Source organism: Osmerus eperlanus, chromosome 17, assembly GCF_963692335.1.
Source record: "Osmerus eperlanus chromosome 17, fOsmEpe2.1, whole genome shotgun sequence".
NCBI classification, from domain to species: Eukaryota; Metazoa; Chordata; class Actinopteri; order Osmeriformes; family Osmeridae; genus Osmerus; species Osmerus eperlanus.
In genome coordinates, this window is record NC_085034.1 from 9,192,618 (window position 1) to 9,208,133 (window position 15,516).

Here is a 15,516-nt window from a genome sequence, read left to right on the forward strand (position 1 = left end):
CAAGAACAAGCAGGCCTAGAATCGTGCTGAGAGAGAAACGTTAGACTGTAGGATAACAGCCAGAGTGACAGTTGTGCAGCCCCTTGCTCTACTGAGTCAGCAGCAGTGGGCTGGCGGTGCTGCTGAACGCAACCCCTCTTGTGCAACACTTCGCCACAAAACTGTTCGACTGCGCTGAGGCCAAAAAAGTCTCTGTTTGGAGATATTCCTGCCACATGGTGAACAGACAAAGATGGCTACGTGTGCTGTGTTTGTGTGAGAGAGTATTGTGTGTGTGTGTGTGTGTGTGCGTGCGTGTATGTGTGTGTGTTTGTGTGTGTGTGTACACAGTTGGGATTTCTGGAGGAATCAATGTGCCGATGGAGGAAAGTGTTCCTGTACAGGAAACAGGATGTGTGGCACGATAAAGAAACATCACACACACTCTCTCTCTTTCTTTCTTTCTTTCTTTCTTTCTTTCACACACACACACACACACACACACACTCTCTTTCACACACACACACTCTCTCTCTTTCTTTCACACACACATACTCTCTCTTTTTCGTTTTTTCTTTCTTTCTTTCTTTCTTTCTTTCACACACACACACACACACACACACACACACACACACACGCACTCTCTCTCTTTCACACACACACACACACACACACACACACACACACACACGCACACACTCACAAATATCCACAGTACCTCCCCCATCAGTCAAAGCAGAGTGCAAGGTTGTGAGTATGGGCGGAGCCCAGCTGTCTCAGAGTGCAGTGCTGAAGTCACATTTCCAGGCCGACCAATCCAGAGCAGAACACCCCCCCCCCCCCCCCCACGTCTCTGCCGGCCTCATGTGAAACCAACCACAACCCAACATGAACCCCTTTCCTGCCTTAAAACATGGACGAAATGTCCAATATGTTGGTTGACAGGCTACTAAACAGGGGGGAGGAGCCTGGACCAATGGCTGGGACGCTAACATGAACCACCCCCACCCCTTCCTACACATCCTCCAAGACACCCTCCTCCCCCAACAGGTCATACTGGTCCATGCAGTAGTGAATCACCCTTGTCACCAACACACACCCTGCCCGCCCACCCACCACCCTTCCATAACTGATCATGTTACTGTTCCTCTAGGGGATACTGGGGCATCATCTGATGGAATGTGAAGACTCACCCACCAACACGTCACATCAGGTGGTGTACTCGCACACACACGTACACGTAGACACACACACGCGGACACGTAGACACACACACCAACACGTGGAGACCAGGCTACGGTGCTCTGTGGAGAAACCAGCCGACTGCTCTCCCTGTTCCCGTGGAAACGACCAGAGTCGCGAATTATACAAGGACAATTGGGGGGGTCCAAAAAATTAAAAAATAACAATCGGGGGGGTAAAGTAATATTTATGATTACAAGTAAGAACGATATATAAATGTATCGACCCCCAGACCTGTTGTTTTTACCTCTTTTGGGGGGGTCCAAGTCTTAATAAGGGGGGTCAAACCCCCCCAAGCCCCAGCGTAATTCGCACACTGGGAACGACCCCACCTTCATAACACACGCGCACAACATTAGCAGCGCCACTCTTGGAGGCGTGGGTTTGAGGGGGGGGGGGCAGTTGGAACATGTTCTTACCAAAGTCAAGAGCCCACTAACACATCCTCGCTAATAATAAGCAGCTAGTGTTTTCATGGAGGGTGATAAAAAAATGCTTGTCCCCACTTATGTTCAAACCTAAACGACAAGCTTTTTTTTCACACACCTAACCACCGAACCACCCCCAACAATATCATGGGAACACACACAACTTGTCTGGAGTTTGCGATACGCTACTAATACGAATTCTGACTTCAGCCAAAGCACGTATATGAAACCCCACATCTGAAAGTGTGCAAAGACCCTCACCGCAGCCCTCAAAACCCCACGCTGGGGACCCCCTCAGGACCCCAACCTGATTAGCATGCTAACAGTGACCGCTTTGACCTGCCCTCAACCACAACAAGCTGACCAACAGAGGCTAATGAGCTAAGCTCTACAGGGACACATGTTACATGTGTGTGAAACATTCCTTCTACCAATACCTTCCTGTCTGGAATGTTCTCTCAGAGTTGTTTAGTGAAGCGCCACCTATTGGTGGATGATTGGGAACTACCTGAAAATCTCGTGGAGTTTGACTAAAGAGAACGCGACAGACCATGATACAGGAACAGAGAGGTGTTGACGAAGCATTTGTACATCAGAACGAATGTACATTATCCTGTCTCAACAGTCCCCCAAGGGCTTAATTTGACTATATTTACATACACAATCACCGTATTGGTTCATGAGCATGTCTGCCCTCTACTGATCAAGTATGGTCACTGCAGATTTTCATTATAAACTTTGAAAAACACTCTGCAATCTAACCACAATTACACTTCTTAGTTCACATATACCAATATTATTTAAAATGAAAGCCCTTTTTAGCTGCAATTGTATCCCAGAAGCTTGTCTTTACACTTTACTTACACTGAATGTTGCTCTTTTATTGGCACCCACCATAGGAAGTGGTTAGTTAGTCATTTGTTACATTTGAAGAGTTGTCCAAGCGGAGATTGAGAGCAACGTCCCCTGTGGTAAGACGTTGGCTCACCCACTCCTTTATGCAACTTAAGCGTGATACAGTAGATGTGAGATAAGTGAGTATTGATCTTAGCTGGTGGGTGTGCCAGGGTTAGGCAAGGTAGATGCTGCGCCGGGTTAAACCCAAGCATTCTGAACCTCAGAAATTCCAAACATGCATGTAAAGATCAGGCAGGCCCTTGAGATGTTCTCATTCATGCGTTTGATGTGTAAAAAAACGAAATCTGTAGCTTGAAATCTTTCTAGAACGGAAATCTAGAACCGAAACTTGGAAGGAGCCTCCCTCTCCATGCTGTCCCCTCCATCCCTCCCTCGCTCCTTTCCTTCCTTCCTCCCTCCTTCTCGCTATCTCTCAGTTCCCGCCCCCATCAGGCTGATGTACGGATAAGAAACATCCCCCTTCTCAGGGGTACTCACGGTGAGGGGGGAGTTGTTGTTGAGGTGGTCCTGGCTGAGGGGGCTGTGAGGGGGGTCGCCGGCTGAGGGACCCCCGGGGTGGCAGTCCAAGGTCACAAGGTCACGGCACGCAGGGTGGCATGTGTACTTACAACCTGGAGGAGAGGAAGAGGAGAGGAGAGGAAGAGGAAGAGGAGAGGAAGAGGAAGAGGAAGAGGAAGAGGAAGAGGAGAGGGAGAGGAGAGGAGAGGAGAGGAGAGGAGAGGAGAGGGAGAGGAGAGGAGAGGAGAGGAGAGGAGAGGGAGAGGAGATGGAGAGGAGAGGGAGAGGAGAGGAGAGGAAGAGGAGAGGGAGAGGGAGAGGAGAGGAGAGGGAGAGGGAGAGGGAGAGGGAGAGGGAGAGGGAGAGGAGAGGAGAGGAGAGGAGAGGAAGAGGAGAGGAAGATGAAGAAGAGTGGACAGGAGAGGAAGAGAAGAGAAGAGGGAGAGGAGGAGAAGAGAGGGAAGAAAGGGAGAGAAGCGATGAAGACCGAAAGAAGAGGAAGAAAGGTAGAGGAGAAGGGAGAGCGGAACAACAATTCATTTCAGACTCACATTGGTGTCACTACATGACAAGACTGATACATCGTATTTCCGACTCTGAGTCCACGTTTACAGCCGTGTGTGTGTGTGTGTCAGTGGCATGCAGCAGAGGAGAGCTCCATCCCCTAGCTGAGCCTCTCTACTCCTCTCACACTTCCTCCAACGCAAATGATCCCTGGAACCGCTCTGGCGCCAGGACCGCACTCACGCCGAGAACCGGCCCGGGGATCTCCATTTGCAAATGAGGATTCAACCGTATGCAAAGTCACTAGACAGGGATCCGGCATAGTGTCAGTCAGACCTCAGAGGAAAAGCTCTTCCAGAGAATCCGGCCACTCACGCATCCTAAACTTAGGATGAGTGGAAGAAAGCAGGATTGGATACATCTCTGAAATGCTCTCTGTCTCTCTCTCTCTCCTCTCTCACACACTTTTAATATTCTGGCTGACATCCAGCAGGCTACTTAGAATTCATTTGGATAGAGAGAGAGAGAGAGGCAGAGAGAGGCTACACACACACATCACACACACACACTATCCATCGCTTCAGTCCGAGCCTCTTTGTAGACTGCAGTAAAGTACACACACAGAGATACAGTATGCCCACCATGAGCATGTCACTGTAGGTGTGTGTGTGTGTGTCCTCCCTTACCTGAAGACCTCCTTTGCACTTGATGGCCGAGTTTCACCGACAGTTTACAGATGGCTGATCCCATCTCCCATCCTTGAGCATCTCCCCAGCTCCCTCACTCACACACACACACACACACACACTCATTCATATACCCCGCACACTATCAATCCCATCCACAGAGCTGGTTCTCAGAAAGGAGGAAACTGAGATATGAGACTAGGAACAAGAGTCCCATCTCCTCTCTCTCTCACTCTCCCTGACCAGTCATTTGCCTAACCACCGCTCTCTCTCTGTCTCTCTCTCTGTCTCTCTCTCTCTCCATTTGGACCTCTCCCTCTGCTACCCCAACTCTCTCTCTCTCTTTCTTTCTCTCATCTCCCTCCCTCTGACTCTCCATTTACAGAAGCTCCATTGCTTCTCTCTCTCTCTGTTGTGTGTGGAGTGCTGAGTAGGTGCTTTGCCTGTCAAACGGAGGCCAGTGTGATGGACACACAGACGGGGAGTGGGGGCAGAGAGAGGTGCATCATGGGGCTGCTGACTCAGGTCACCTTCGCTCTGTGTTTGAGCGTGTGTTAGCGAGCGAGAGACAGAGAGAGACAGAGAACGAGAGAGAGAAAGAGAGAGAAAGAAAGAAAGAAATTATAGCTCACACGTCTATGCACTTTTGTTCGGGTCACCCACATTCTGTGTTTCCACGCTCACACACACGCCCTCCCCTGGGCGTGTGTGTGAGCGTGTACAACCATGCACGTCTGTGGGTCACGAGGGGACCTTACCTCCTCCATACTCCATAAATCCTCCGGCCCCACAACAGGGGGTTTAAATGATCCGGTTCATGGCTGCCTGGCTTCCTGCTCTAACCCCCTCTAACCCTCTTCATCCCTGGGTACAAAGAGCCAGGGCGAGCCCATTGTGCAGGCTGGTCCCTGGCGCAGCTACGCAGAGGAAACCCCACACTCCACTACTGAAACGACACAACTGTAGTCCTCATTAGCTACTGTATACACAAGCCGTGAATGTTTGTTCTGTTTCTTTAAGGGTAGGTTAAACGTATTAGAATGGCCCCTGAGATAGAATTTGGGAGGAAATCGATTATACTGTCTGAATCGTGGGACCGTCTCCAGACGGACGTAATCGATTTGTCGGGATGAGGGGCAGGGAGAGACGGACTAAACGTACGCCAACACACACACACCACAATTCAAGCATCAACCTCAACCAAAACAGAAAACACACACACCGTTTCCCGTCCTAGCTCAGTCATTTTCAGCAGTGTGTGGAATTTGGAGTCGTCTGACTAATGATGCCTCTGGGAGCGGACTGGGGGGGGGGGGGGGGGTGGTGGGGGGTGGCGTCACCCTTCATCTGCTTCAACACTGATGTGCTGAGAGCCCAAAGGTAGCTCCTGGCTGGCACGCGCACACACGCGCGCACACACTCACACAGATATCCACATGGCATTACACACACACGTGTACACATGCCTTCCCGCAGACAAACACGTTTAGTGGCACACAAGCAGGGAAATACACACACACACACACATCAGTTGTCGGCCTCTCACTCCGGCCGACAAACACCATTTGGCCTCATTCAAAGCTAACAGCTGGCACGTCTCTCTTGCTCAACCACACCCACACAGCTATCACCGTCTAAGTACACGGAGCCTCAAACTGTCATCTAAAAATGTTCTCGTTCAACCGACCGCTAACTATCTGCACAGAGATGTAAAAACCGGTCAAAAGGGCAGCGGAGGGCCTCGTTGTGAACTGCAGTAGGAATGATCTGGAAGGTTCAGTGTGTGTCTGTGTGTGTGTGTGTGGGGGGGGGGGCGGGGGGTCAGGGGTACAGGGTGCATCTGGTGGGTCCTGCCTCTCCCTGGCAGGTGGGGGGGTGTGAGGGGGAGGGGGGGGAGTGTGGGGGTGTAAAACAGGTGTGGGCTGTTCTAATCTGTTGTCTCTTTGTTGCCCCCCCACGTTGTTTCCCCTCCTTAATGATTATCCTGTTCTTTCTTCACATTACCACAGTTAGCTTTGACACTAAGAATGTAGCTCAAAGTTTGAAGGATGGTGTGTGTGTGTGGTTGTGCATCTGTACCTGTGTGTGCGAGCATGCTTGTGTGCGTGGGTGTGTTCACTTCCAGTCATGAGAGCTGAGAGAAGCCCTCCTTTCAGCAGGTGTGAGCGATGGCCCAAACGGATCTCTTCCCTGAACTGCAACAAAGAGCCACGTATCTGCAGGGGAGAGTGTGCTAATGACACGCTCAACTCCAAACATACCAAAGTGTCATATTACATAAAAGTCTTTGGGACAGAGGGGTGTGTGTGCGTGTGTGTGTTTTGACTCCTCAGCGTGTGTTGACTCAAAAGCATGCAGCCAGTCTCCCTGCTGGGCAGCGTTCAGTAGGACATTTTTTAGTCTGGCATTCTGAAGCCTGGACGCCACATTCTGTCCAGTCTCCCCTCACATCCGGCTCCGGCCTAAATTAGTACACACACTTTGGCCTAGTGCCCAGTACCAACACACACACACACACTTCTGAATCGTGAAGTCATTCACACACTGAGAGGCAGTGTGTCCTAGCCGTCTCTAGGAATTCTAGCCGTCTCTAGGAATTCTAAGCCTGCTGACATTCAATTATTCAAAGCGCCCGTATCTCTCCTCTCTCTACCCCCCCCCCCCCAGCCTCTCACAGCCAACTGGACCTGTGGGTCCCTTTCTCTCACTCCATCCATCCCTCCATATCTCATGCCGTGTCTCTCCATCTGCACTCGTCTGTCCTCTTTCGCGACTCCACGAGTCCATCCCTTGCAGACTCACTCCGCACTCCTATTCCATCGAACCGACAGCGCGCACAGCGTCCCCAGGGAGATGAAACACCACTCTCTTTGTCGAGACATGTCCAAGAGGGCTGGAGTCCGAGCACACCGGTGTGTTTAGAGGCGACAGACCACCGCCGTGTTACAGAGGGAGGGAGGTCGCCGGTTCGAGCCCTGTGCTTTGTGCTCTACGAGGGTCGTCGCGGTCCGCTGCATGCGGCCCACCAGGAATGTCCCCTTTAGATAGCACGGATTGAACTGTGGACATGCTGAACACACACACACACAGGGGCTAGAGTTCCGAGCGGAGTAACACACATCCGGACATAGACTCACCAGAGGTGTTCCAGAGCAGACTGAGTTCCAGGCGTCCAGAGCGGCGCACCAGTTTGGGGAGTCGGGATAGAAACCCGGTTAGCCTCCTCATGGTCCTCCCCAAGCCTTTCCCCAGTTCCATGGCTGGTGGCACACGCAGGGCAGGGCCCCGAGCTTCATGCGCTCTAGCGGACGGTCTGACCACCGAGGGGGGCCTTAGCACCACAGGCCATCGTGCAAATCCCATCTCTGGACTGTCCTGCCCTGGACTCTTTCCTCCCTCTCTCCCTCCCTCTGTCTGTCTCTCTGTCGGACGCTCTCTTTGTGGCTCACATGTCATGTCTGGCCTTGTCTAGTCCCACCCCTGCTGGCTGTACCCCCTCGGTGACCCACCTACTGTATGTGTGTGTGTGTGTGTGTGTGTGTGTCTGCTCATTGTGTTGGGTCATTAACCTGTCACAGGGCAACGTTTCTTCTGAAGCCCCACTGTTAGGGAGCCTGCACAAACAGCAGCTGGGTGATAGAAACACACACACCCACCCACACAGCCACACACACACCCACACACACACACACAGAGAGAGAACACCGACGGCTAGACACTCCCCGTAAACATAAATAACATGAAACTCCTGTATTTGCCACAGTGGCTCCAGGAAAAGGTTCCCAACCCTTAATAGCATTCCAGCATCAGGAGGACTCCATAGGATGACCCCCATCCCACGTTCTGCCTAGCTGTGAGGAGGTACCAGCGGGAAGTTCTCCATGGGAAACGCACCACCAGCTTATCCTCCCATCCGACCCGAAACGCGCAACAACAGAGACCTCCAAGTCCTGACCCGGGCCCCCTGAACTCTGTGTCTGGGTTCACCGGTCCAAATGACCTTCTGATCCATCGTGATATGAAGGATGGTCAGCGCTTCACTCCTGTTGCCTCCACCACCCCGGCCTCCACCCTTGGTTCTGTGGACCCTCTATCTAGGGGGAATGTGTGCCACAGCTCTCTGCACGGGACAGTGTCTCAGGTGGGTACAGCCTGGGCGCTAATGCGAGCAGAACCAGTACACCATGACCATGTATTGTAATGTCAATAAAGTGTTCATTGCCTACGACTGAGTCTTCCTGCCTGAACCATATTGTTTTTCAATTGGTCGTTGATATAAATGCCTCTCCTACTCTTGCTATCACATACGTTGCTTTTCGGTAGGTAACGCAGCGATTCTGGGTTGTGGCAAACGTGTCCTGACCCGCCTCGGTGCCCCTCTACCCATCTGTGACTAAACACACATCTACACCCTCGCGCAACTCGACACCACACCAGATAAAGGCCTCGACACCACTCCAGGGTTCAGTTTCCCAGCTATCTCCTCTGATCTGACCCACTTTGAGGCAGCTCAAGGCGCACAGGGCCGGACCGAGCCGGGTTAGGATCCTACCTGAGTTCAGTGGCATGCGGGGTATCATCATTAAATCCAACTTGGTTTGTACAAGCCTTTTTTTTTTTTACGAGCGATGTCAAAAAGGCCTTCACAGTTGCCCACGGTCACCCAGCACTGATAAACAACCTCATATCCTTCTTGAGAGAAGACAGGCTTGAACTTGGCAGATAGGGAGAAGGAGTTGTGTCTGTGCTGTGCTGTGCTGTGCTACGTGGAGCTCTAAAAGCAAAAGCAGGGAGCCACGTGTTTAGACTTGTTTCATATAGGTTTCATAGAGATTCGTATGGTATTCATGTATTTGCATTGCTCTCAAAGGATTAGGCTTTGTTATTTTCAGAAATAAAGATCTAAAACCACGGATCAGTAGCAGACTGAAACAGTCGATCGAAGGAGGACCAATATTTCCAATGGACCTGTACTTGTATGTTATGCAAACAATGAATAAACATAATTCCAGTTAACTGTGTCCCTAGAACGCTCTACAGTCCACTTTGTAGTAATGTTGGAATCCTTAACCGCCAGTCCAGTCCGGTCCGGACACGCTCCTAACCTAGGTCTAATGCCCCTGACGCCTCCAGGAAAACTGTCTGTGCTGCTCACTGGAGCGAGGCGCGTGAGAACGATGACCGCAAAGGACCGCTGGGGTTAATGAGTGAGTGGTTAGTGGATAAATGACTGTCTCTCTCTCTCACAAACACACACACACACTCATACACACACACACACACACACACACGGAGATATGCACACATACACACACCAAGAAAGTCCTTGACACACATGAAGGGGTGCACACACACACATTTGAGAGACTCCTGCTCTTTAAACAGAACTATCATGGATAGTAAACTGCAAAACAGTCCGACATGGAGTCACTTTATGACTTTCTGATGATTCTCTAATAGGGCTTAAGGAAACGTGAACTCAAAGTCATAGTCGGACGTGGCTTATTATGAGGTGCTAAATATAATTTGAGGTGCAGCAGTTTACTTTCTTGTCAACTCATTTATGCGAGTCAAATATATACAAACCATACCAGCTGCTGAACAGTTTGAGGAAGTAGTTTACCTAAAAGTGCACGACTATGCGGGGAGAGATGAGTGGAGACGTAATGGTGGTGGATGTTGTCATTCGGACCAGTCTATCAGCATACCACATAGAAGTGCGTGTGTAACCCAGCCCTAGAGGGCTGTACAGTATGTGGGAGTACTGTACCAATCTGAAGGAATGTGTATCCGACCGTTCAGTGTTAGAAACTACATACCAATGTGTCTCTTAGTGTAGTTCCTAAAGAAGTTTGAAAACGTTTAACGAATAAACGAAGTTTATGTTGATCAAAATGCCAATTATGGCAGGTAATCTGCCAACTATCTGAGCATTTAGCATTGGCATGATATGGCACTTAATGACGTTTATGAAAATACTTAATACACCGAATCCTTAAATATCTTGAATCTTTGTCATAACTTACCTGTGCAAATTAGACCGTCGTGGAGGATGTATTGGCAGCAGACGTCGCACCAAGCGCCTGACACACCTTGGGTGAAGATGTGCCCCTCGCCTTTCTCCTCCCTCACCCGGGGGTCTCTCTTGCTTGGCGAGAATATCGTCCTCACATCCGGAGGCCTGTACCCTTTCTTCCTGCTACGGGGCGCGGGGTTTGACTCCGGTTCTGGTTTCTTCTCCGAGGGGACCAGTACAGGATCGGGTCTCTTTTCGCTCCAGGCCGCTTCAAGGCTCTCTAGGCTCAGGGGTTGAGACGATGGATGGCACCTGACGGCTTTCACAACCCTACTTTTCGAGTGTCGCATCTTGATGCTCGGTGGACATTCGGGACAGTCGTCCGTGTCCACCATAGTGGCTATCGCCCTCTGCGGTATCGGTGATTTATTAACGAAAGTCACGGTTACCTGTGACTCGATGAACCGCGTCGGGGAATATTTTCGATTGTTATGCATCGCGTTATAAATTACGCTCTCTCTTGAGCGCACGGGACGCAATTGACTACAATAACCTTCTCCGCGGTCCGGGTTACTTTTAAGAAACAAAAAAGCGTAGCCGATGAAATCTTTGACGATACGTTATTCCACCTATCCACCATATTTCAACCTTGTTCGTGTGAATTAAAAATTGTTCTCGCGACTGCTCGGTGTGTTGTCAGTAAGCAGGTCTAGCAGGTGTGGGAAACGGGTTGGATTTCATTTCAGTTCAGATCCCGTGGAATCCAGACCATGGAGCCACAAAGCCATTGAAGCGCAAATCAGTAAACCGTTACCAAATGCAGTTTTTGATCATAAAGGAAACTGCAAACATTTATAATAACATGATTTAAAGCATATATAAGATTAAGATTTCACCACACCCTATTTTCATTTTAATAAATGTGTCAGCTTTTCGAATCAGACAATAGTAACTGTATTGTTATTGTATTACGCTACAAGTAGTAGTGTGTGTGTGTGTGTGTGTGTGTGTGTGTGTGTGTGTGTGTGTGCCCCTGTAGTGACCCAAGAATACATTTTAGCAAACATATACAATCTTGATTTATCTTGGCAAATTGATTCATAGACATACAGTTTTCCCGTGATTAACCATTGGAATCGGATATAGCTAGATAATATTTAAAAAAAAAACATTCTAGAACCGTCAAGCCTACACCCTAGTCTACACATATTACACTTCATCAAGTTAAAGTACTCTACACAGTATACTGTCATACAGCTTTGGCACAACAAAAAATAAGTACTTTCATTTAAATAGTGTGGCTCTTTGCACATTATAGCCCTATATTTTATCCCTAAATCTCAACAAAAAACATCTGTAAACAAGACTAATGCATTCAAGGTTTTAATCAGCCTGTTAAAATGAGCCTTTATTTGTTGCGTGCTCCTGAGTGAAGAACTGCATCTCACAAACACACTTTCAACGATCAAAGGTCTCTTGTGCAAAACGTTTTTTTCTTCTTTTCAGTTTGGCTCCAACATCTGGTTTACCCTGAGTTTAAGTTCCCTGCTGGTTGGGGGGGGGGGGGGGGGGGGGGGGGTTAGGGGTGGAGTTTGGCACAGGGCTGGCTCAGGTGGCACCCCGCTCAGACCCCTTCCTCATCAGTGTCGTCCTCGCTCTCAAACACTTCCTCCTGCAGACAGAGTACAGAAGACACTCAGTCATTTTGATCCGAATCTACTCTTATCACCACAGGGCCCATATTTAACTACAGGCAGCGTGTATGTGTGTGTGTGGCATCAAATGATTGAGTGTGTGAGTACACGCGAGAGCGACAGAGCGAGTCAATACGTGCGTGTGTGTGTGTGTGAGGAGGTAGCCTACGTACATATCCACCCTTCTGCATGACCCAGGGGGAGTAGTGATCTTTCAGGAACTTGGCTCCGAAGCCAAGGACCCGGTTCATAGGGAGCGTGTCCAGTGCTGACAGGCGACTGGACACCTGGGAAAAGACAGGAGAATCCACGTTGAAACACTTCGTCCTCCACACACACACAACGTGGCGAAACGTAAGCCCTGTCGAGGGGGCGTGGCATCCGCTTCAACTATCAACACTCGTCGAGAGGGCGAGTTCTCATTCAAAATGGCGGGGCTTGCATCCCCCATGGTGGAGGTCCCGTCACAATATCGACTGTTGTACGGTGAACGTTTATATCACCGTCGTTTTAGTGACAGTGCAGTCCACCTCGTGACACATTCTTGAGGGTATATCCAAGCGGCCCTTACCTCACACGTGAGAGCAATCTGGGTTTTGGGTTCTTCAGTGCTGGGTTCGGGGTCATGCCCGACCCTTCTGAGGAAGGTTGAGATCACTTTGGAAAAGAAGCTATAGGAACCCAGAAGTTCTTTGGCTAGAGATTTGTCCTTCAGAATCTAAGGAAAACGGGAGGGGAGATATTAGAAGTCTGACATTTATTCAGCCAGGTACATTAAAAGGAGGACGTTCCCTAGTTTGTTTGTGCATGGTAAACTTCGACTCAGGCAACTCCCAACAGATTGGATTCTTGGTCGACGTCAATCAGGCTAAAGTGGAATTATCTGGGATTACAGAGACACCTGGTGGACGGGAGCAGAACTACAACCGACACTTTACGCGGTAGGAAAAGTTCTCTCACCTCGTCGTTCAATTTGTCCCCGTGTTCTCTCAACAACAACCCCACGAGTGTCTCCACGGAATCTGCGAAGCAAAAACAATGCATCAGGCTGGAACAGGTGTGTGAGAGAAGAAATTGAAGAGATGACGTTAAATGTCCTTTAAAATGACCTTTCTCCCCGTCCGTTTCCAGATCTCCAGGTGTGAAGCTAATGGCATCAGCCATCTTGGTCAGTCTGTTAGCTACGTCCTCCAGTCCCTCTCTGTCTCCAACTCCATTTATCTTCTCTTCATCTCCCCCTCCATCTGAAACGGACAGGCCCAGAGCTATTATAGTTAGGGGAGAAGCTGGTTCAATTAGCTGGTGTCAAATAAAGTTCTTAACAAAGAAATTGAGAAAACCACATGATCCCATGAAATAAGCAAAACACCAACTGGTGTCCAGATCAAATCAAATATACACATGTTATTTCTATAGACCTTTTTAAAAGGAATGTCACAGAGGGCTTCACATACGCCCATAGAACTGCAACCTAAACCAACATAAACCCTCAGAGACAAGACAAGGAAAACTCCCTGGAAAATAAATGGATGCAATTGCTCCTCCCAAGGTTTCTTCCACAACTCACCATGGCCCCTGGACATCGCTGCCATGTCCTGCTGTCGTGGCTCCTCTTCCTCCGGATCGATTGGCCCTTTCCCGCAAGCGAACATTTTCAGAAACCTCCTCATCTTTCTCTTCTTCTTCCTCTCCTTCAGGCTGGCCGTGGACTCGGGGGTCCCTGAGGGCACGCCCTGCTGAGGCTCTGTGCCCCCCTCCGCTGGTGGGGCCACCTCCCTAGGCCTCCTCCTGGTGGCGTAAGCCATCATCACCCGAAACTCCACCGTGTCCTCCATGCCCTCGTCACTGGCCACTGCCACCGCTTGGTGGGCGGCGCTACTTTGGATGGCATCCACCGGGGCACGTCCGTCAGCATCCGCGACGGCGTTCGCGTTGGCATGACCCTCCATTTGACCAATCGCCATCGTTCTGACACGGAAGTAGAAGGAAATGTTAATGTCGGGCTGCATTGCATAAAGTGTTTGACGATGAACTGTCGCTCGATAAACTGTGGACTAAATGGAAAGGGTATGACTTATTGTCTGCCTCTCGAGCCGTATGTTGGCAGTGCTGCTCGTGAATTATGTCTACATGTGTTCTATATCTGCTCCGACGACCGTTTAACACGGTTGTGTGGCCTTACACGCCATAGTAATACATCCAATGAACACATTAAGGGAATACACAATTGGAATTATAGTTCGATCTGATCATGCCTTAATGAAGGCCTATGAAGTGATAGGCCTTGCCTATTGATTTACACATTCACACAGTCCTTTCTTTGGCAGCAGTAACTGTGTTGCTTTTAGCCTGGATAATATTTTTTAATTCTTCCTATTTGATTAATAGTTCATCGACACGTCATCTAGACGTGTCCATGCTTGCAATTGGTCATAGTGCAAACACTGCCCATTTTACGTGAAGACGCTAATTGCTAGATTGGGAAAAACCCAAGTGTGGACTTTTAACGATTCGATAACCCTGATGCGTCATTGGCTATTACTGAAGACAGCAAACGAAAATAGTCTAGGTCGTTGAACTTTAAGCTGTGTCAGCCTATAAATTGCCTAATGCCATAGGCTACGTTATCTGTCAAGGAAAGTACGAGGCTTCGGGAGGTACTGCAACTCAATGCCCAGACATGTTTGTCTACTGTCAACGGGCTATCAATACAGACTGTATCACAAACCGATTTCCCTTAAGCCAATTATGTTAATCTAATGCTCATCCAAAATCAGAATATCGGTCTTTAATCAAGTAGGCCTAGTCCTACATTTCAGCGTTAAAGTTAAACACGTAAATTAGAGTTCACGTCGTCAGTAAATAGGTGCTATGGCTTTTGAAAATGTAAACGTTAGGATAACCTGTCATTTTGGTTAATCCGATAACAGAACAGACGGATAAACTTGTGGGCAGCCAGGACGGATCGAAAAGTCTCGAATCGAAGAAATAGTAGCCTATGGGTTCTGTACAATCCGGTAAAAAGTTTGAGGTTAAGAAGCTGGCTCCCAAACACGTATGTCAAAAATGCGTATTTTAAAAATGTATATGTCACATACATTTTTTAAAGTAAATAAACTACACCCAATACTTAAATACGTACTTACGTTTCTACTAATGTTGGCGAAGTGGGCAAAATTGTAGCCTAGTTCCTTCTTAACCGCGTTCCTTGTTCGCTACTGCTAGAAATACCGGTAGCCTGCTCCTCTACTGGGGTTTCCAGTAATGCTGCTTCATTTAAGTGTGCATTGCTTTTTAAATTCGCTCTAGCAACATGAAACCGAAAGAATAAGGATGACACAGTAAATTCACGAAGTTGTCGAAGGTTTTTAAAATGCCCAACTCAAAAGCACGTGAAACTTGAACGTCAGCTGATCGCATCATGTCAATAAAAACACGTAGACCAACCAAGTCTTTAAAACTTTATTATTATTCTAAAATGATAACGTTATTCAGATGTTACAATTGTACAATCTGACATGCTTTGTATATGCCTCTCAAATAATCCCGCT

The 15,516-nt window shown here is 48.8% G+C and overlaps 2 protein-coding genes across 3 annotated transcripts in view; both read right to left on the minus strand.

Annotated features, from left to right (window-relative positions):
* rassf3 (Ras association domain family member 3) overlaps positions 1–10,955 on the minus strand; it is a 36,466-nt gene extending 25,511 nt beyond the window's left edge. Inside the window, exons 1-2 of the mRNA XM_062482821.1 lie at positions 10,282–10,955; positions 3,045–3,178 (exon numbers count right to left, since the gene is read on the minus strand). Of these exons, the coding sequence (XP_062338805.1) occupies positions 3,045–3,178; positions 10,282–10,768 (621 nt within the window). The 5' untranslated portion in view covers positions 10,769–10,955. The remainder of the gene's footprint in view (positions 1–3,044; positions 3,179–10,281) is intronic.
* A 637-nt stretch (positions 10,956–11,592) lies between these two features.
* On the minus strand, positions 11,593–15,235 carry LOC134037863 (uncharacterized). 2 transcript variants are annotated; one of them, XM_062483416.1, is made up of 7 exons: positions 15,112–15,235; positions 13,533–13,933; positions 13,075–13,209; positions 12,926–12,987; positions 12,537–12,683; positions 12,139–12,252; positions 11,593–11,943 (listed from the first exon to the last, which is right to left on the minus strand). In XM_062483416.1, exons 2-7 carry the CDS (start codon positions 13,927–13,929, stop codon positions 11,896–11,898), a joined length of 903 nt encoding a protein of 300 aa, XP_062339400.1. In that variant the 5' UTR covers positions 13,930–13,933; positions 15,112–15,235; the 3' UTR covers positions 11,593–11,895. The 2 variants fall into 2 exon arrangements, with proteins under 2 accessions (XP_062339400.1, XP_062339401.1); XM_062483417.1 differs by having other exon boundaries at positions 15,108–15,199.
* Positions 15,236–15,516: the final 281 nt, after the last annotated feature.